We start from the raw sequence: 22,804 nt of genomic DNA, 5'->3' as shown, positions 1-22,804 counted from the left end.
TCATGGGGCCAAAGTTGCACACAAATTTCCTTCCAAAAAGTTAATGTCATTGGAGTCATAAATATCACTACTCCAAATAGGTAGGGGGGTAATATCAAACCTTGGATGCAACAAACTCAGCTGATTCCTCGTTTTCCTTGCCACGAAGTCTACTTCCACTAGCTCTGACCTCCTCCGGCATAATAACCTCGACACCCAACATCCTCTTCTTAGCTTTGCCAGGAGAGCCCTGCATTTGCCATACATATTAGAGAGCCAAGTTGTAGAAGAACTTGTATCCAAAATATTATCCACCGCATGTTTACAGTCAGAGATAATGATTACATCCTGCCACTTCTGTACAATTGCCCAAGAAGTGGCAAGAAGCAATCCTTGTGTTTCAGCAGCAAGGGCAGAAGTCGTGGTGAAGGACGCATCAATTCCTACTATGAATATCTTGTTTGTGTTCCAACACATAGCAACATAACTAGCTAGAAGGGAGGTGCTACAGAAAGTAGCATTTACCTTAACCATGTGACCAGAGTAGATATCTGGTGCAATATGCAAGGATTTGTTTTACAGAAGGGCAGTCATTGTGTTTGGAGTTGAACTCTGTGGCTAGCTGAATTGATTGGGTGCACCAAAATTTAATGGGGTTTTGACTCTTTTTGAAAAATCCAGGTGTTCCTTCTAATCGACAATCTCCAAATACAAAAGGAGAACAATTAGGATTATGGTGTGATTAGTATTAGTGCAATCCAAGTTTTCCAAAAACCATTTTTCAAATACAATCTATTTTTGGCTTAGACTTAATTTCACTCCAGAATTCCTGAGCGCGCCCTTGGACAAGTTAAGAATATACTCCCTCTGTCCCTTAATACTCGCACCGTTTTGACTTTTCGCACTATTCACATAATTCACTTTGACCCTATTTTATTTCTAGTATATGAAAATAAATGTTAGTATATAATATATTGTTGGCTTCATCTTAATATATATTTTCAAAATATTAATTTTTTACAAGTTTTTATAATATGTAGTTAAAGATATTCGTGGTCAAAGTTGTGCATTGGCAAGCGTGTCAAGTAGAAACGGTGCGAGTATTAAGGGACGGAGGGAGTATGACAGATGTCTTCTTGGACACTAGGACAAAATGGAAAATGATTGTGTGGGATAATCTTTCTGCTTGCTAAGTGAGAGGTAGTGGGGAGCCTACGCACCATGATTAGCCAAAAGAAAAACCTAATTTTAGGGGGGCATCTAGCTTTCCTATGGAACACTTCCTATGTGGCTTGAGATCAAGGAATTTAGAGTTCCAGATCATGTTGTATGCACTTTTAGTGTAAAGTGAGAACCTTGAGAGAGAGAGAGAGAGAGAGAGAGAGAGAGAGAGAGAGAGAGAGAGAGAGAGAGAGAGAGAGAGAGAGAGAGAGAAGGAGTGTCAATTCCAAAATTTGGAACTGGGATGGCCTTAAACCAAATAATTAGATCAGTGGGAAGTCTCGTGGAAAGGAGGTTCAGATTCCAGTTGCCATTGTGCAGAACATGGTTTAAAGTCTTACTCTCCTTATCCTAAAGGACCACAAATAAGGGATCTAAGTGAGCCTTTGCCAAACTAGTTGTCTAACCACAAATTAATATGTTGCTCATCCCCGATGCATCAACCAGTCAACTTGTGATACAAGTCCCACCTTTTGCCAACATTTTGCCAAATATGTGAACCAACTTTGAAGGAGGTTGGATAGATCTTATTAAGTAAGTGGGCAGGTTATGGTTGGATTTGAAATTCCAACAGAGTTTGATCATGAGAGCTTGGTTCATGATTATTGCAGATCTAACACTCGGACCTCCTAAATCCTTACTCCCACAAGATCTAATCCAGGCAATGAGGTGGGTCCTTTTCTGGTCATCAGTAGAGTCCCACAAGAATCTAGCACAAGTTTGATCAATTTTATCTAAGGTGGCCTTAGGAAGAGAAAGGACCTGCATTCAGTAGGTTGCTATGGCAGACGGGGTAGACTTAATAAGGACTAACCTACCAGCTTTAATTAGAGAGAGTTTTGGCCTTCCAGTTGGCAAGCTTTCCTTTGCTTTTCTTGCAGATATGTTATGTTTAGGCTTTAGTAGATCTTTTGTTAGTTAAGGGAATCCCCAAGTAGGTCCCCATATCAGGATTAGCCTCTACCCCTAAGGAACTACAGAAGAGATCTCTTTGACTTGTAGGGGTGTGATTGGAAAAGTAAAACGCTTACTCTTCGCATGGTTCGCTCTTTGGCCTGAACAGTCCAAAAAACTGTTTAGGACTTACTAAAACAGTCCCAAAAACTGTTTCGGTCTTATTAGAACATTCCCAAAAACTGTTTGAGGCTTCTTTCATTCCCTGTTGCTAAATTGCTAGTGTTCAGTCTTTCGCGTGCTTATTCAAAATATGTCTTTTTTCAATAATTTTTAGGAAATTTCGTCAGAAAGGACATTTTATAATCCAAAAATGTGACAAATGACCTTTTATAATCCAAAAATTGTGCCTAGCATACTTTTGAGCCAATTATTCGTGTCTCGTTGCACTATTTATTTTACCACATGTGAAGGGTTCGCTCACGTAAGCCACCGCATATGTAGGGTTCAGTTGGGAATTTTTTATATGAAATGAATTAGGATTTGTCGTGCTAGAGCACAACCCTCATGTTAACAGGTGTAGACACCTACTTTTGTCCCCATTCCCGCAAGGGAAAGGTTAGATGATGAAAGCATAAAAACTCCACTTGACAACGCATCTCCTATAAAATAAACGAATCTCGATTCCCTATTTCATTTCACCCGAAACCTGCTATTTATGGAAACCTGCTAAAAATAGTAACTGCCGTAAAAGGTAGCTTCTAAAAGTGGCAAATCATAAAAGATAGAAACCTGTCAGAATTAGGTGTTGCATTCCAACATAAATCCTAAATGAGATAGAAAACCGCGAGAATCCTATTCCTAATAAGATTCGAAAATAAGAGTTACGTATTAATTAAAATCCTAACGAACCTAGAGTTCGTAACGGGCCCAGACGCATTCCGTCACAAAATTGATACGCGCTAAAAGACTCGAATTAATCTCAAACTCTACGGATTTTAGAATCCGAACCTGACTAAACAAAAACTGCCCAGACCCTATTTTCAACGCCTGGCTCTGGGCGCTGAAAATACCTGGGTACGTTTCTTTTCCTAATTCTTTGCGGATTAGAACTCTGCAATTCTATCTTTCCACGAACTCTTCCCTATAAATAGGCCCCTAGTTTCGACGTGAAACAACACAACAACACATAATATACTCTGAGTATTGACTCTAAATGTTAAGTTATGATACATATGACTATTCATAAATCATGCGGAAAAACCATAAAGCCAGGAAAACATATTATTTACACATAATCATTTAGCATAGTTTAGATGCATACTCTTTGTTGCGTGCCTTCCCTAGCTGCGCCCGAACCGAACAAGAACAAGTCTTTAGGACTCCAAGTGTCGTCCCTCCGTAGATAGTCCACAGCACGTCCGGATCCGCCTTAAGATTGACCAACTAGAATCGCCCTTAAGGTACTATTATTTTCGGCAATTTATAGGCAAATGTATGACTGATTTTTGCTCTCAAAAACTCACTTTGAATACTTGAATGCTCGATGTAAATATGTGACCCTAGGCACGTATTTATAGAGTTATGGAAAAGGATTTGGAATCCTATTAGGATACTAATTTATTTAATTATAATCCTACTAGGACTCTAATTAAATAAACTAAATCTTTTCGGATTAGATTTAATCATATGACAAATCCCGGTAGCTTTAGGATTCGAGTTGCACACAAACACACACGCACGCACAGCAGCCCACGAGGGGCGCTATGCGCGCACGCGCAGCCCGCGAGCTCGCAGCCCACTGCCGCAAGCCCACACGCTGCCGCAGCCTTGGCGCGCGCTGGGCCTGCCTTGCGGTGGGCCTGGCGCAGCCTTGGCTGGTGCGTTTGTGGCGCGCTGGCTTGCTGGGCAATGGCCCGGCTTCGTGCTGGGCCTTCGTCTGGCAGGCCTCGTCCGATGCTAATTCGTACGATACGCTTCCGATTAAATTCCCGATTCCGGAATTCATTTCCGATACGAACAATATTCAATATTTCCGATTCCGGAATCAATTTCCGTTTCGAACAAATATTTAATATTTCCGTTTCCGGAATTATTTTCCGATTCCGATAATATTTCCGATTCTGACAATATTTCCGTTTCCGACAATATTTCCGATTCCGGCAATATTTCCATTTCCGATAATATTTTCCGATACGTACCATGTTTCCGTTTCCGGCAACATCTACGACTTGGATAATATTTATATTTCCGATACGATCCATATTTCCGTTTCCAGCAATATCATCGTTTCCGGAGTATTCATTTCTTGCCTGTGACGATCTCAGCTCCCACTGAAACCAAGATCCGTCGATTCCGAATATCCATAGATGGAGTATTTAATGCCATTAAGTACTTAATCCGTTTACGTACTATTTGTGTGACCCTACGGGTTCAGTCAAGAGTAAGCTGTGGATTAATATCATTAATTCCACTTGAACTGAAGCGGCCTCTAGCTAGGCATTCAGCTCACTTGATCTTACTGAATTATTAACTTGTTAATTAATACTGAACCGCATTTATTAGACTTAACATTGAATGCATACTTGGACCAAGGGCATTATTTCCTTCACTAAACCCCTTAGCCTAAGCCTCTCGCTGTGAAACTGTTCACGCGTTCTGTCGCAATCGATCCATAAATCGAACAGAACGTATCCTGTCCCATAATTGAGATTCGTTAAATAAAAAGGAGAAATAGCAAAGTCAAAGTTGTTAGTTTTCTGAGAACCGTGACGCACCTCTCAAGGGTGCGTCGTAATGTGTCCCTTTTCGATGATTTAACTGCTTTCCTCGCCCTTTTTATGAACTGTTAAACTAACCTAATATGATTGTTCTATCACGCCTAATAAATATAATATTTTTGGGAAATCGGATTATCATGCTAGGTCCCTTAATGCTATTTAAATCAGATAATCACGATCGAATTAGTATTATATGTTGCATATTGCTAAAATCAACTCAGATTAGTTTAATAGTTAACGCATGTCCCTTCAATTATTTATGCTGAGCTAGTAAGGATATCCTGCCTCTGGAGTTATCGACGAGCGAATTACTCCTCTCGGTAGTTACAGTCCCTCGAACCCTCAATCTCTACCTTGCGGGTGTATATTGAGAGATCCCCACACCAGGGATCACAAGGGAACCTACGGCCGTCGTGGTCAAACATAATTGCACTCCCTTTATGTCACGATAACCGGGTTTTGTCAGTTTTTCTCATTGTCGTTAAAAACTGAATGGCAACTCCTATATTACTAGTCAATTGGGTGTATACTCACAGGAAATCCAATTACACTTGATTGAATAAAAAGAATCGTCACACCCACGAGGGACAGGTCACGCATTAGCCTCGCGCTTTTTCGACCCCCCTCACAGTGGCGACTCCACTGGGGATAGTGAAGGAAATACTCGTGCTTGTAGGTAATCAAAATAGCCGAAGGGTGAAACGATCCTACCCCGCGTTTATTTCCCCATCAAGTTGGGACGACCTGAAAATCAGCATATTAATGTGAACGGGCAGAACATCATAACGAATCTCGGCTCCCTCGGGAGTTGGGACTAAGGATACCCTTTTCGCCAATAGGGGGGTGCATACGCCGCGCATGTTTCCCACTCAATACTTTGGCAGGTAGTACACCTATCCCGAAACCAATCGCTCGCCCATTAGGTCCCTCTCGCCTGCATGCCCCCTTGGCTTGCACTTGCGGGTTGGCCTCTTGAGCGAAATTCGTCTGTTGAAGACACTACCTCGACCGGGGCATGTGTTGGATCTACGATAGAAGCGGTACCAAGCCAGACGTAAATAAACTACCCATAGAAGCCTATCATAAACTACGTGGCATATTTAATTTTCAAATCCATGTTTGTAATGTAGTTATGTGTAGCGAAATATGTGATTGTGTGTGACAAACTATCCTAGAAAACCAACGACCTTAAAAAGTTGCCCAAACATTCATAGACTAATTTGCCAAAGAGTTAAACCGAAACATGTGTTCCGCAAACCCGAATGATCGCCACAAAATAAGCGACGCTCGGGATGGCCTGTAACGAATCCCACAAACGCTGCACAACGCGTAAGGACGTTATTAGGCAAACACGCAAAATCAAAGTCGCAAAAACAAAAGTAGACGAAAATTGAAAACGAGTACCAGTCAGGGACGCATTTTCAGCGCCCCTGGCTGGGCGCCAAAATTTCTCACGCCCACTTCTGGGCGCCGATGTTGCCGCCTGGCCTTTTGCTCAGGCACAGCAGCCTCGTTGCCCGCGCATAAAAAGTATGTACGTAGCAAAAAAAAAAGACTTTTCGAAAAAATTGCTACAAGGGCGTAAGAAAAGCACTCGATTTCAAAAGCGACTCGTAAAATATTAATAACTCTTTGCGTCGTTGTTAGGCCTCCTACGACGACAATGCTCGGCATCAAAACCGAACATGCTAATAATTATGAATGTCACATGGGCGAAGTATTCAAAAAATAATGTTCGAATAAAGTCTTCAAGAAAAAAAAAATGTTCAAATAGAAAATGAATAAATCCGAGTCTAGACTAGGCTATGCCAAAGTACAATCTAAATCCTAAGTCTTAGTTGTCTTATCCATAGAATCGGTCCTAATACTTGGTGTCGTTCTGCAAGCTAAAAGGTTGAACCATATTGAGTCTCCCTTCCTAACATTTAAATCAATGAGCACCCATATGTAATTGTCATCCCTTGCTAAGAATCAACGGCCTTAATACTCTCTCTCACCAATAAAAAGAATATATTATAGTATTTGCAAAATGGAAACGGTCACATTCTGGAAATCATTCCCCTATAGTCGCACAACCCCCAAAGTGAACCTAAGGCGTTAATACCATTGGCAAAGAAAAATTAATGGCCCCAAGGCTTATAATCACATTGGGTCATGACTATCATAGTCCTCTCGAGTCACTCGCTCCTTGAAATACTACTGAGTACGGACTAAAGGATTTTCCATGAATGCAACATGACCAACCATGAAAATACCCAAATCGGCATATACCATAAGGCTACCATTGGGGCAAAGCAATACACACTAAGAGAGAAGCTGCACTAATGATTCTAGTCTTGAAAAAATAAAAATTCGATCTCCCCAATTAACTACCTTGCCAGCCTTAAGCAAAATGGCGCATGACAAATGAACACCCAAGGGTTAAAATCTAAAGTGTCAACCAACGAAAGTTATGGTCCAATTAGCCTAAGTCTGCGAGTCGCTTGGTCAAGTGCTATAGGCTTACGCCACGTCATATTTTGAGTCTAGGCCACCTTCTTGTATTCATACACGGGTTATAATCAGAAAGATTAATGAAAATTCGAGTCTAAATCACAACTTCCAATTAAATCCCGTAAACCGGAATCTGAAAAGAAGCAAAAAAAAAAATCGATGTAATTCTTTCGTTAAAATTCAATAAGGTAAAAACAACATTTTGAATCTACGCTATTTGCACATTTTAAGAAACGACTAAATACGCTTGCAAAGTAAGATAATTTAAAGGTCCACTATAGGCCTACCAAACGAGGCTCACTCAGTCTCGCCTCGTGACTCAAAGACCATAACCATCTACCTTTTAGCCCAAATAAAAAAATTGAAGGATTTATGTTGGGGAGAAATCCCATGCAAAAAGGAAAAAAGAGAAAGAGAAAAGGGAGAGCGAAAAAGAGCCATAAAATACTTTGCCCGTACCTCCCAAAGTGCGAAAACTACCCAAGTAAACGAAGGAAAAGAATTGAGTCAACCAATCCAAATCATAAAATTCTACGATGTCTACCCTTTCCAATCCTTAGGCTCTTAGACGCATTCGCTCTGGGGTCCCTGTTCAGCTCATCTAACCCATCCATGCTCTCATTGCCATAACCCAAGAAACCATTACCTCGACTCCCGTTCTTGAACTCGTTGTCAACCGCAAACCACGCACGGCCATTGACACGTGCGTCATACCCATTATTTCCAAAGCCCAAACCTGTTCTTACACCACCATTAGCATAATTACCATATAACTTGTGTGGATACATCCTGTTGATATACCCTTGAGCCGTCCCCATGCTACTCATTGACCTTGGTTGATTTAAACTCATGACACTAGCTTGAGGCTGCAAATTGTGAGTCCTAGAAGATGTAATCCTTATGCTTGACCAATACCTATGCAACTCATTCAACCCATCTTTCAAACCGTCTTGAGTCACGAATAAAAAGGAAAACAAATGAAAAGTACAAAAAAATAATAAATAATAAAAAAGCGAACTTTGCAAAGCGCCTTTAAAAATTCGTTTAAAAAGAAAAAGAACGTTTAGCGCACAAAAAAGATTCATAAATATTTGGCACAAAACCAAAAAATCTGCCCAGATATCATTATCAGCGCCCAGAGCTGGGCGCCGGAATCTTCAGCGCCCCAGTCTGGGCGCTGATTCTCTCTGCTTGCCAAATTTTGTGCAGAAGTGCTCGTCATTTTATCCGCACATACACGGAAAAATAACGAACACTTGGGGGGGTACAGCACGTATTCAGATATACGTACCACCAAGAAGAAAAAATACATGTACTCAAAAAAATATATAAAACAAATTTTTGGCTTACGGCAAGGCAGCAGATTAAAATAATAATAAACTTCACTTATTCTACCGTTTCAAATAATATGTTTCCACCTCAGAACGTACTTGTTTAAAATCGGCATTCTAAAAAACCATTTTTCTAGGCTAAGAACCACGCAAGACCTGATTCCAAATTAAATCTATTTAAGGCGGATACGTAGGCAATCCATGATTCGGTCCAACCAATTTGCAAAAATATTAAAGCCTATAGAATAACAAGAATAAAAATAGAAGTCCCTTATTGAAATTTAATTACTTGCAACCCAAGTCGAAAGAAAAATTTAAGTCAAAGGAAGAATCCAAGTCACCAAGATGCCAAAATTAATGAGCACACATCGAAAGATAATAAGGGCACGTACCCTTGCCAGAAGGAGCACTCACACTCCTAGGCACTTATCCAAGACTCAAAAGATCGCTCTGCCTCAATTGAATGGGGGCTAGCGCAAGCGTCCATGACCTCTAAAGTACTCGACTTGACCCTCCCTAAAGCGAACTAACTCACTTAAAGACTTTCTTTCACCACTAGACATAGTCGTTCGCTTAAAGACCTTCTTTCACCACTAGACACAGTCATGATCGCCAACAAGTAGTAAAGGCAGTAAGCTTGCAATAAAGAGGATTGTTCTACGGCATCGCCCCATCGTTCCTTCGAACTCAGGGCACCCGTTCATGGTAATTCAAATGCTTGCTATAAAAAAATGGAACATTGTCAATAGGACTTGGCACTTAACCAAGGCTCACTCTACTCAGACATATGACACGGGCGTCTAAAAATCGAAATATGAAAGCATCATTAATGGGAAGACATAATAGCAACTGGGGGCTAAAAATTGAAATGAAAGAGCTAGGGAAAGAACTAAGTATACCTTGACCTTTTGTACGGACATACACCAAGTAAATCTAAGTCGATTTGAAAACGGTTTATATTCCCGCAATTCTGGAAAAGATAGCCCTAAAAGCCTAAAGCATATGCCAAACGGACACAAGTAATATCTTGACGCCTGCACCTTGGCTTCCAGCAAATCCTTAGACAGCATTCCAAAAATCGTAACAGTATTTTGATTCACTCATGTAATCCTGTACGAACCCTTCTACAAGTCAAACTTACTTAGGACACCTCGGATTATACACAGTAAGACTCGGATTTTAAATAATTTTCAAATAATTTTTAAAAGACTTCTTCGAACATAATAAAGTGTCGTTGGTTTAGGAAGCTAATATTGCTATAATATGTTAAAACAAAGTGCCCACGGAAGGCTCATAACATTCTTGCACCAAAAATCGCAAAAAATATATATATATACATGCGGAACACAAGAATGAATATGTATAAAACAGGAGGTAAGCCTAAGACTCGTCATCGGCCCCATGTCTCCAAGCCTCGCCGGTCCATCCACTCCACTCCCCGTGGTATGAGGGACCCCAGCCAGAGTCACCCCAAAAATGAGGTTGCGACTGCAACTCGGGGCTAGGCTCTCGGGCCACCGACACGGAACGCCGCCTACGCTCCGTCTTGGACTTCTCCCCGGAAGAACTCACCCCCGCGTCAGAACGGCGATGCCGTAGGGGCGAGTGCTGTGCTCTCTCTCTCCCGCGACGACCGTGTCCCCGCCTGAGGGACCCGCGTCGTCGGCCCCAGCACGCCCAGTAGCCGTCTGCAAAAAGGGACACAAAAAAAAGAGTGAATAACCGAAAGCCAAACCAAAGGTACAGATCAAAAGAAAAAGAGACAGGGCACATTACCCGGGTAGAGTGGGGGCTCCTGCAAGAAAGCGCAGACCGAGCTCGAACCAACGCGGACTTCAACCGGTTGATCACCCCCACCATCGCATTGGCCGTACGGGCCGGAGCCTAAAACAAGAATGTCAGTAAAAGAAGAAAGAAAAAATATAAAGAAGAGTACACAAATGAAAGGTGCATACCGCCTCTACTCCCTCAGGGAGCGGAGCATGGAAAACCCGGTCTTCCGGGAAAGTCTCCACAATCTCGGATCCACTCTCTCCGGTATACGAGATCCGAGCATCGGGAAGCACCCATCCCCCCAACAAAGGGTCAGGACCCTCCTGCACAAAACACAGTAGGCATAAACACATAGGCACGAACATGAAAACACTAAAATCAATACAAAAAGAGGAGGCAACTTACAGCGCCAGGCTCCGGGAGACGAAGAGAATCATGGATAAACTGGTAATAGCTAGCTCCCTCTATCACCAACTCTGTCGCCGGCACACCAGTCCTCGAGTGGACCCTCCACGACTCGCCTATCGAGCGAGTAGACAGCATGGTCGCAGGCGGAGGCCTGGGCACCGAAAAAACCCCGACCGTCTGCATACGTACCCGCTCTCCCAGGTACCAGACAGGGTCCCGGCGGCCAACGAACAAGACCCGCATCTGGCTCAGGGCATAACTCTCCCTGACCGAAGCGTGGGTACCCCTAAAAGGGAGCCATGGGGTCCAAACCACCTGTTTTCGTACAAAACGCAGTCAGATCTCGCACATGAAAAGAATGACGAAATACGAGATAGAGGATAAGATTTTGTACATGCTCAGGGTTCCCGTCCCGGATAAGATCCCACACGGTATCGGGCGGTGGACGCACTGTCAGCTTCTTCCTCCAACCCCAACGACGACCGGCAGGGAACTCCAAAAGCCTCTTCCCCTTTCGGGGAGCCAGCCAGGGTAAGTGCTCGAAGGCCCACAGCTGCAAAAAGAAAAGGATAATAAAACGTTAAAAAAAAAAAAAAAAGAGGCCGGGTAAAAGCGAGAAAAACAAAAGAAAGTCTAGGCACATACCTCGATCAAACGCGGCACTCCCGCTAATGTAATCACAAAGTGACGTATACTCGGGTCCGAGACGCGCACCGACAAACTCATCTGGCCGACAAGCGTCGCATAGCCCAAATCGCCCCAGCGATAGTCACCCAGTGTAGACACGTCCTCCATCATGCCTATCCACCTCGGGTCAAAGGTGTCAGTCGGACCCGATAGAAAAGTGGAAGTAATAAAATGGAGGTAGAACAGCCGAGCCTGTCTCGAAGGCGACTCCTCTACCCCGTGCTCCAAATCCCACATCAGGTCAGCGAAAGGTATCCCACGGGGCTGGTACGAAGGTAACCTACTACCTATCCACGAGCCCAGGAGCCTGGTACCCTCAGCAACAGTCGGCGATGGGCCGTCCGACCTCAGACGAACGGGGTTCCCTGTAAAGGTCAAACCCGTCAAAACTGTGTAGTCCTCAGGAGTGATCGTCATCTCGCCCCAAGGAAAATGGAAGGTGTTGGTGGTATCCCACCACCACCTCATGAACGACCGCAGAAAGGACAGGGAGATGTTGAGCCGCAGTATCTCCCAGAAGGTCTCAACCACCGGAAACAGTGAGCTCGCCCTCACCAAGGCCTGGGCGTCCGAGCTCAGATAGCTAAAAACGGTCTCACTCGTCGCGGCGCCATAGCCGCGAACCGTAGTCTCTCTCCTCGCGTGAAGGCGGGAAGTCACATGGTGCTCAAGGTCGTAGTGCAGATCACGACCATCGTAAAGCTCAGGGCCCACCCATAGGGGACCCGGGCCAGTCGACTGACGCGTCATGCCACGCACCTCATGGCCACCAGGAGGGGGTAACGACTCGTCAGACATGCTGATCAACAATACAACAAGGCATTATACCTTTGACAAAATCGGCACTCATACCGATCCCTAAAAAGAGTGCATTTCACTCATGAAATGGAGTCATACAATTTTTGTTCCCTAAAAAACATGATACTAAGTTCATACTTAGCAAAATTCTCTAAGTAAAAATTAACTCCAGCAAAATCAAAATCCTTCCATAATTTGTCATTCATGAATTATGAGGAACGCATGCAATATACCAAGAACACCTACATTATAAGAAAATACTAGATTCGTAGGTATACTTGGGGGCTAGCATAAAAATGCCCAAATTCAACAAAAATCAACATACTTGCAAAAATTAACATGCACAAACTAATTAACATGTTATGTGGAACATTTCCAACTATCTAATTGGAGAAAAGGGGCACAAAATCAAAAACCCCCAAATCAATTTCATGCATGAAAATACTTGACAAAAAATACTGAAATTGACAGAAAAGCTCAAAATCATTGAAAATTACTTACATTGGGAAGTAATTTGGAGTAGAATTCGTGAAGGAAAGTGAAGAAAACGAGCGAAAATCAGTAGAGAGAAGTGAAGAAGTTTGAGCGAAAATGGTGGAAATGGGAAAGGAAGGAGACGGTCCGCGAATTTAAAGACCAGTCCCCCTTTCGCATTTTCAACGCCCAGCTCTGGGCGTTAGAAATTCTCGCGCCCAGGCCTGGGCGCTGAAAATGCTTCCCAGACAGCGAATATTCGCTGTCGGGCACGCGTACTCCCCTATTTTGTGTAAAGATATCCGTTATCTTATTTCTATCCCCAAAAAGAAAAAAAACGGTATTTTGAAAAAATAATAATAAATAAAAAATAATAAAATAAAATATCGTTAAACAAAAATATACACAATGTGGACCCACTTATAGGATACAGCTAATCAGGAAATATTACGACCCACCAACAGGTTGTAATCACAAAAGCCCTTCTACATAGGCAAAATAAGAAATTCAAAATGGGCTCGCCCACCCTCAGCGGGCGGGATCTGCGTTACTAGCCGCGCAGGTCCTCAGTTTTCGAAAAATAAGGTCTTCAAATTTAAAATAGGCTCGCCATCTTCAGCCGGCGGGGTCTACGGCGCAAACCACGTAGGTCCTTATTTTCAAAAAAAACAAAACAAAATAAAATTTCAAAACAGATTCGTCCACTTCTATCGGACGGGGGGTCCACCCTCAGCGGACAGGCTCGCCATCTTCAGCCGGCGGGGTCTACGTCACAAACCGCGTAGGTCCTTATTTTCAAAAAATTTCAAAACAGATTCGTCCACTTCTATCGGACGGGGTGTCCACCCTCAGCGGACAAGGTTCGCCACCTTCAGCGGGCGGGGTCTACGTCACAAACCGCGTAGGTCCTTATTTTCAAAAACATCAAACAAATTCGTCCACTTCTATCGGACGGGGTGTCCACCCTCAGCGGACAAGGTTCGTCACCTTCAGCGGGCGGGGTCTACGTCACAAACAAAGTAGGTCCTTATTTTCAAAAACATCAAACAGATTCGTCCACTTCTATCGGACGGGGGGTCCCCCTCAGAGGACAGGCTCGCCCACCTTCAGCGGGCGAGGTCTGCGTCACTAACAGCGCAGGTCCTTAGTCACTGCAGCTATAACTTTTATTGGTTTTCCCTTTTCCAAAAATTAAAGGATTGGTTTGTTGGATTTTCCTTCGTTTTACATCCTATAAAAACAAGGGGGTTTTCTCGTTTAGCTAGCCCTGAAAATGAGAATCTTTAAAAACGTTTTACCTCGTGATTGGGCTTGGCGAGGCCCAATTACACTTTACAGCTTTAATTTCGAAAATATCTGTAGTTACTCCCAATGACAAAGTGAGGGAGTTTCTACATCTTTAGATCCTTCCAATGACAAAGTGAGGAAGTTTCTATACTATCAGTTGACAAATCCCAATGACACGTGAGGGATATGTCGACACTTCAAGTGATGACCCTTAAGTCAAATGTTATCACTCGGGGGCTCGTGAGACCCTTCGCAAAACAGGTCACATACACCATGGCTTGTGTGACGCACTCCGTCTAATACTTTGACCATCGTCTTACTCCAAGACTCAGTCAAAGTGGGGGCTAACTGTAGACACCTACTTTTGTCCCCATTCCCGCAAGGGAAAGGTTCAATGATGAAAGCATAAAAACTCCACTTGACAACGCATCTCCTATAAAATAAACGAATCTCGATTCCCTATTTCATTTCACCCGAAACCTGCTATTTATGGAAACCTGCTAAAAATAGTAACTGTCGTAAAAGGTAGCTTCTAAAAGTGGCAAATCATAAAAGATAGAAACCTGTCAGAATTAGGTGTTGCATTCTAACATAAATCCTAAATGAGATAGAAAACCGCGAGAATCCTATTCCTAATAAGATTCGGAAATAAGAGTTACGTATTAATTAAAATCCTAACGAACCTAGAGTTCGTAACGGGCCCAGACGCATTCCATCACAAAATTGATACGCGCTAAAAGACTCGAATTAATCTCAAAGTCTACGGATTTTAGAATCCGAATCTGACTAAACAAAAACTGCCCAGACCCTATTTTCAACGCTTGGCTCTAGGCGCCGAAATCTTCGGCGCCCAGGCTTGGGCGCTGAAAATACCTGGGTACGTTTCTTTTCCTAATTCTTTGCGGATTAGAACTCTGCAATTCTATCTTTCCACGAACTCTTCCCTATAAATAGGCCCCTAGTTTCGACGTGAAACAACACAACAACACATAATATACTCTGAGTATTGACTCTAAACCCCTTAGCCTAAGCCTCTCGCTGCGAAACTGTTCACGCGTTCTGTCGCAATCGATCCATAAATCGAACAGAACGTATCCTGTCCCATAATCGAGATTCGTTAAATAAAAAGGAGAAATAGCAAAGTCAAAGTGGTTAGTTTTCTGAGAACCGTGACGCACCTCTCAAGGGTGCGTCGTAATGTGTCCCTTTTCGATGATTTAACTGCTTTTCTCGCCCTTTTTATGAACTGTTAAACTAACCTAATATGATTGTTCTATCACGCCTAATAAATATAATATTTTTGGGAAATCGGATTATCATGCTAGGTCCCTTAATGCTATTTAAATCAGATAATCACGATCGGATTAGTATTATATGTTGCATATTGCTAAAATCAACTCAGATTAGTTTAATAATTAACGCATGTCCCTTCAATTATTTATGCTGAGCTAGTAAGGATATCCTGCCTCTGGAGTTATCGACGAGCGAATTACTCCTCTCGGTAGTTACAGTCCCCCGAACCCTCAATCTCTACCTTGCGGGTGTATATTGAGAGATCCCCACACCAGGGATCACAAGGGAACCTACGGCCGTCGTGGTCAAACATAATTGCACTCCCTTTATGTCACGATAACCGGGTTTTGTCAGTTTTTCTCATTGTCGTTAAAAAGTGAATGGCGACTCCTATATTACTAGTCAATTGGGTGTATACTCACAGGAAATCCAATTACACTTGATTGAATAAAAAGAATCGTCACACCCACGAGGGACAGGTCACGCATTAGCCTCGCGCTTTTTCGACCCCCCTCACAACAGGCATGATGTGGAATCTCACCTTTTGTGAGAAGGAACTTGTTAGTAAATTCACTACGTCTTAATTTATTGATCACAAGTCCTAAAGGATTAAAATGAGATTGTTTTGATTGTCGTTTATTAAATGTATGTTTGTTTGAGTCTCGAGTTCGCTATTAATAAAATATTAATAAACGTAAAGTGCAACCAGAACAAGCTTCAAAACTCTTGGAACGTATATACCTCGAGTATGAACAATGGGGGGAGACTTGCCGGAAAACTCGATCTCCTGCTAATGATACAAGACGTTGTTTCATTTTATTTATGCGCTAGAATTCCGTCGTTATGGCCCGACACTCGGTATGGTCCGATATTCATTATATTATTTATTATGGTGTTTAGTGGGCTCCCAACACTCTTCCTTTTATGGAAACTTCTTTTGGCCCGTTCGAAGCTTATTCAAATTAAAATTGTGAGTCAAGAGTCGAGTCTTGTATTCATGATTTGTTTGTTATTTATTAAATGGCTTTTGCATGTGGATTAGTACTTTAGCGAGTGATGCATGATTATAATTTTCTTTCACTCTAGCCTTGTAAGTACTCAGCTTTTGCTGACTATGTGCTTTATGTCTCTTGGTCATGGCATTCGCCTTAATAACCCTATGATGATCCATCATTGCACTTGCATTGTTGGGGAGTAGATTTAATTTAGCAGCTTTGTAGAACAAAGTACGATCGAAATCATGTAGCTTGGGATGGTTGAGAGTTGCATTCTTTTGTGCTTTTGAAACTATTTTAATATTTGAAGTTCGTATTGCCTTTGTGGTTTGAATTATACTTTAATCGTGTTTTGAGTTTGTTGGATTTTCAATACTTTGGTTTTGGGCCGTTATGGTTCCAACTTGTAGGAGGCCTTAATTATTATTTATGTTGGTTTGAAAGTTAGTTATCATTAAATTCGACTGCGTAATTCTGGTACTAGCCTTAACCGTTATCACGGTGGTGGTAATACTTTAGTAATTCCTTTATTTTAAGTTGGAAAATGGTTTTATAAAAGCAAGGAATTATTAGGGTGTTACACTAAGGCAGTAAATGACTTCTTATTTATTGCACCGCAAATAATATGCTGCCACGTGTAAGGGACCAACCTTTTAACTATGGGGACTAACCTTTTAACTATGGGGATTAATTTTAACCATGATATACTTTATAGGTCCTTAACGGTGAAAAAAAGGTGTGGGTACTTAACAGTGAAAAATTACAAAGGTGAGACCCCATTGTTTAACTTAACTCGTAAAAGTCCTCAATGTATCATTCATGGATTGATGATGCCGATTGACAACCATATGACTTTCTTTTATAATTTACAAGTTAGCTCCTATACAATGCACGTCCATATGAAATTTTTGAATGTTGACAGGAAATATTTTTTGTAGTTTTTATACATTTGTTTAAGGAGTAGTTTTTTGAAAAAACATAAAACAAAAACGATATTGAAGAGGCCTAAAGAATTTTGATTTCCGATACAAACGGAAATTGCATTTAGAATCTATATAACAATAAAAAGATTATGATCACTTCGTAATTTACCCACAATAAATATTTGTAACCTTTATTATTTCCAAGAATTGCACAACTCAGCTTAAAGAAACTAACTTAAAAAAACATGTGAAGTTTTTGACGCAAAAAAGCAATTGTGATTTAGTATAATATACTACTTCCGCTTCAAAAAGATCTTTACAGTTACTTTTTAGTCTATTTCATAATATTCTTTATACTTTGCTAGCTTTATTCTATTTTTGGACATGAAAATTTACTAACTTGCCTTTCTTAACAACAATATTTACAATTTTTCACTCAATTTCTCTTACTTTATTCATTTTTTTTCTTACATCCACCCACATTTTTACACATTTCTCTTACTTTATTCATATTCTATTATATTCAACCAACTTTTCTACTTCCGTCTGAATATTTGTACAAATAGTAACTGCAAACATATTTATGAAACGGAGGTAGCCATCTTTACCGGTTGCTATATCTAATAGCGCTATGTATAGGGTATGATACAATTAAGATCGACATAAATAATTTAATGTACCCTGTACTTACTTAATACTCCCTCCATCTCATTGTATACATAACTCGAAAAGCTCTCCTAAAAAGTAGTCAAATGGGAGAAGTACAACCAGGCGGATTGAGTATTATGTTATTGAATACTCCCTTTGTCCCTAAAAGATAATCTCAAAGAGAAAATTTTACTTTATTTATATTTAGATGTAGAATGTGAAACGAGTTGATAGAATTGACCAATGAGAAGAGAAGTAGAGAGAGAGCGCCGGTACAAAATGTTACTCCCCCGTCTCAAAATACTCGCAACGTTTGACTGGACCCGCTTGCCAATTCACAGCTTTGACCACCAATATCTTTAACTACATATTTATAAAAACTTATAAAATATTAATATTTTGAAAATATATATTAAGATTAGCCAAAAATGAATTATATACTAATATTTATTTTTATGTACTTGAAATAAAATAGGGTCAAAATGAATTATATAAATAGTATAAAAAGTATAAAACGTTGCAAGTATTTCGGGTACTAAATAACATATGGTTGTACGGGCCAAATAAATAGGGACGTCGCGAAAAAATAAATATATGCGGCAATCTTTTAATGGGAGTCATATATCTAATAGAAGTTAGTCTTATACGGTTATGCCTCCATATTGTCCTTGTCGATCAGAAAATAATTAGCAAGCGTACATATATTTGATTTTGAGAATTGTCTACTTTTGCGTAACTCTCGTTCACACAACTTTTAGAAAATGCTTCGTAAATAGTACTTCTGTACTTGGTAATATTGAGTACAACGCTTATGGTAATATTGAGTACAACGCTTATGGGAAAAAAATTACAGCAGATAGCAAAAAAAAATGTCGAAAAACCGAAAACTTACATTAGAGTAACAAAGTTGGAATAACTCACCATAACTTGCTTGTAAAGAAGGCCATAACTAGATAACGCAACGAGTAAAATGAAAAAAAAAAAAAAAAAAAAAAAGTAGAAACTAAAACATAATGGTGTAACAGAGGAAGTATGTGGTGCTTATGAAGCTCTTGTTGTCGAAAACAAGATATAACGTACTATTTCATAAAACCACTATAAACCTGTAATGCTACGAGTATTATAAGCACTGTGATAGACCATGGATAATAATCAAAGTAGTCTCTCTTAAAAACAGCCTTCCATTTATTCTTCCTCGACATGGACATGGTGGTAGGATACACTTTCAAATCTTGACAAACTTGAGCGTAGTAAAATCCCGGGTTTTTCATGGTTAGGTTCTTTGTGATTCGATTAAACAGAGTAGCCACATCGTCGTTACTCCCAAGCCAATGCTTGATTATTCCATGTTGAGCCAGAATTTGCACGTCTTCCGAAGTGTGTATCAATGCATCCAGGAAAAACAAATAGTCGATTACATAAGAATCGTAAAAATGGTGACATTGTTCGAAAAACACGATGCTTCGAAGATTAGATTCGGTAAGGTCTTGAATCGTCAATGTTGGAATATATAAAACCCCTTCAGAAAATGTAATATCTAATAAAACCTTACTTTCACTTGCCATAAATTTCACTCCTAATGCCTTAAGCTCCTTGGCAGTTAAGGGAAATTCATCAGAATCTAAACTATTCTTGTTTTCGGGTAATTCATACCGGAGCTTCGTGGGTAAACAACAAATCCTTAACACATGAACAAGATGCTTAATGTTTGACACCTTCGTTAATCTGTCTTTACCGGTTGTTTGAGCGACTTCTCTTCCAGGGAAAAAACTATTGCCTATGAAATCACAAGTAACATCTTTGAAGGTAATATTGGGATAGGCTTCACCAAGTGCTTCGTCGAATAGACGGCTTATGACAAAAAAGGGTAACTGATTTTCTTCAAGAAATAAATCTTGGTGCACTTGTAACATTACATCATACTTGTTTTCCATAGGATGTGATCGGAGAATAAAATGATTGGAAAATTCCATAAATAAAAAGATGATGAATGCAGCATCAATTAATACCATTTCCACAAATTCATCACTACAAAGAGTTATCTTTTCTGCGTAATAGGAACGCGCTAGCTTCTCCAATCCTCTAATAATGTCAATATATTGACCTAAGGATTTAGCATTGATGCCATTTGTGGAGACGTCGAAATTTAGGAAGCATTGAAGATGCCTTAGTTTTAGGTCATGCGATGATAATAGGGTTGGATTGTCATGGTACAAAGGACCAATTGAAACAACTAGAGGCTCGTAACATTCTAGTTTTACCTTTCGTAAATGTTCAGGCACTCTGTAAATGCATTGGTTAGAGCTGCCAGATTGAACCAATGATTCAAGCTGACGTCGGATTGAGACTTCCACATCCGTGGTGATTTTATCCGTCATTCTGAAATTTGAAATTGCACATAAGTTTAGATTATTGTTAAGATTTGACCGGCGAAACATCACAATGTAAGTGTCCCATTGATAAAAGAAGAGGACTAAATACAGGATAAGGGGCTATTCCTCTTATTGTCATATGGTTTTTAAGAAGGAACCTCCTACGGTTTTATTGAGTGGATTCTCAATTTCGATGACGGATGTGGCTCAGACACGTATTTAACAATCATGTTTGGTTCAACTTACTATTATTTTAGGATAAGATTAGTTTAAGAAAAATTGAATGAAAATTTATCAGAAAAATATATAGAACTAGATTAGGTCCCGTGCATGCACATATATTCTAAAATTATTTGACTATTTTTTATAATATATTTGATTGAAATATTTCTCTACATAATTAATAAATTTTGATAATACTCATTTATATCATCCAATACGAACAATTTGACTAAAAATTTAAAAAACTGGACTAATATTTAAGAATGGAGGGTGTAGCAGATTATTATTAAGTGCCATATATTATTTCCATAATATATAAATGAATATTTCTTTCCATACATAAATGGTATATAAAAAAGGATAGAAAATGAAAAGGCAGAGTTTTTTAAGATAAAAGTTTTTGACGGGAAAATTTCGCAACAGAAAATGATACGTGTCACTCATGATATCTATTTTAATACTTCCTCCATTTTTTTTTTAATTGCACCATCTTAGGTTTTGGCACTATTCACAAATTCTTATATAATTATATTTTGTGATTTATATGTAACGAGAAATATATTCAGGTGGGATCTTGTTAGATTCGTCTCGAAATATACTTTCAAATTATTAATTTTTTATAATTTTTTTAAATGTATAATGAGAGATATTAATGGTTAAAACAGTGCATTGGCAAGCGAGAAATCTAAGATGGTGCAATTATAAAAAAAATGGAGGAAATATAATGTAATAGATATGCACTATCATGCAAATATATAAAAAAAATCTCCAGTAACACCCGTAATTAAATAAAGTAAGCAAGGAGAAACTAACATACCTGAAAATGCCGAAAGTTAAAAGAGTCGTTCAACACTAACACTACAGAGAAATCGCTAGAGAAAATCTATTGGATGACTTACAATATAAGTTCATATCTAATATATAGACAGTCTAACACACTCGATCTTGATTCTTGAAGTCTTAGCCTTATCACTTTTGCAAATGAATTTCAATATCATTGACTTGGGAATTAAGTATTATACGGGGTAGTGGGGTACTACTATAATATAGGAGCTGCCTTTCTTGAATCTTGACTTGTTTGCATTTGCGATTCAATTATAGTACTCACTCTTTTCTTTTTTGTTTGTACTATTTTGCTTTTTGTTCATTATCGATTGCAAATATTATGATAACAATATCTTTATTATGAATTTCTTCCATTCTAAATTAGTTTTGACATTTACCGTGACATACATTTTTAGGAGATAAGTTGTTGTTTATATTAATCAAATATTATTTTATCAGAATAGTAGATGGAAGAGTATTATTTTATTGAAAAGCAGGTATTGGAGTAATTTATTTTAATGCAATGTGACAGGATGTGGGACCATAACTTTTCTATGGTGGAATGAGAAATATATTAAAACAATTATGGGGTCTTTTCCATATTAAATGTGTAAAAACTAATTTGAAACGGATAAACTACCAAGTCAAATGTCACATTATTGCTATGTTTTTTTCTTATATATTTTTAGTTAAAATATTATAATTGCATTTACATTGGAATCTCTCAAAAAAACGATAAAAGGAGGACAGAGGAGTAGCTGATATGATAGATTCATTTAGGAAATTACGATACACTTGTTTGCATTGACTTCATTATTCAGTGTAACTAGAGTACCGACTTCAATTCATACCATATTTCAACTTAAGATGGAAGCATCTTAAGTAAAGTCAAAGATGATCAACTTGCAAATTGTTGCTATTTCTATTATGTACTTTAGTCATTTGTGTTGTACATCGAGGTATCCACATTCAAACTTAACTCCTTCCTTGACGTTAATTATTCACATGTTGCCAATTTGTCATGTGTTAGCTTGCTGGCTTTTAGCTGGATAAAAAGTGAAGATGTCCCAAATAAACGACTTATTATACTAAATTTGAGACTAGGTCGCAACCATTATGAGGAGAAGACTCTAATTAATGAACCGGATAGTCGCACGGGAAAATTAATAGAATCGATATACTAATCGTTAAGACGAGGTTTAGACTATGAGCCGAAAGCATGAGCCACTGGCCGCGTGCATCGCACCATCACGTTGGTTGTGATATTCCACACATAAAAGGGGGGTGAATTGTAATTGGAACTTTGGACAAGTTTCTTGAGGAATTTAGAAATAATAAAGGAACAGAGAAATAAAGAAGCAAAAGAAACAATTTGAGAAAAACTTCTTGACCCTAATCAAG

The 22,804-nt window shown here is 39.7% G+C and overlaps 1 protein-coding gene across 1 annotated transcript; it reads right to left on the bottom strand.

Annotated features, from left to right (window-relative positions):
* Positions 1 to 18,737: 18,737 nt before the first annotated feature.
* Positions 18,738 to 21,566, bottom strand: LOC110779190 (UPF0481 protein At3g47200). Its single transcript, XM_021983725.2, has 2 exons — positions 21,396 to 21,566; positions 18,738 to 20,363 (listed from the first exon to the last, which is right to left on the bottom strand). The coding sequence occupies exon 2, from the start codon at positions 20,360 to 20,362 to the stop codon at positions 19,064 to 19,066; it is 1,299 nt and encodes a 432-aa protein (XP_021839417.2). The 5' UTR covers position 20,363; positions 21,396 to 21,566; the 3' UTR covers positions 18,738 to 19,063.
* Positions 21,567 to 22,804: the final 1,238 nt, after the last annotated feature.

The sequence above is a fragment of the Spinacia oleracea genome, chromosome 1 (assembly GCF_020520425.1).
Source record: "Spinacia oleracea cultivar Varoflay chromosome 1, BTI_SOV_V1, whole genome shotgun sequence".
NCBI classification, from domain to species: domain Eukaryota; kingdom Viridiplantae; phylum Streptophyta; class Magnoliopsida; order Caryophyllales; family Amaranthaceae; genus Spinacia; species Spinacia oleracea.
The sequence above is the reverse complement of the archived record's forward strand: the minus strand, read 5'-3'. Positions and strand labels throughout refer to the sequence as shown.

Bases quoted from the DNA above. Each gene is read 5' to 3' on its own strand.
- LOC110779190 (XM_021983725.2), bottom strand. From the start codon at position 20,362: ATGACGGATAAAATCACCACGGATGTGGAAGTCTCAATCCGACGTCAG.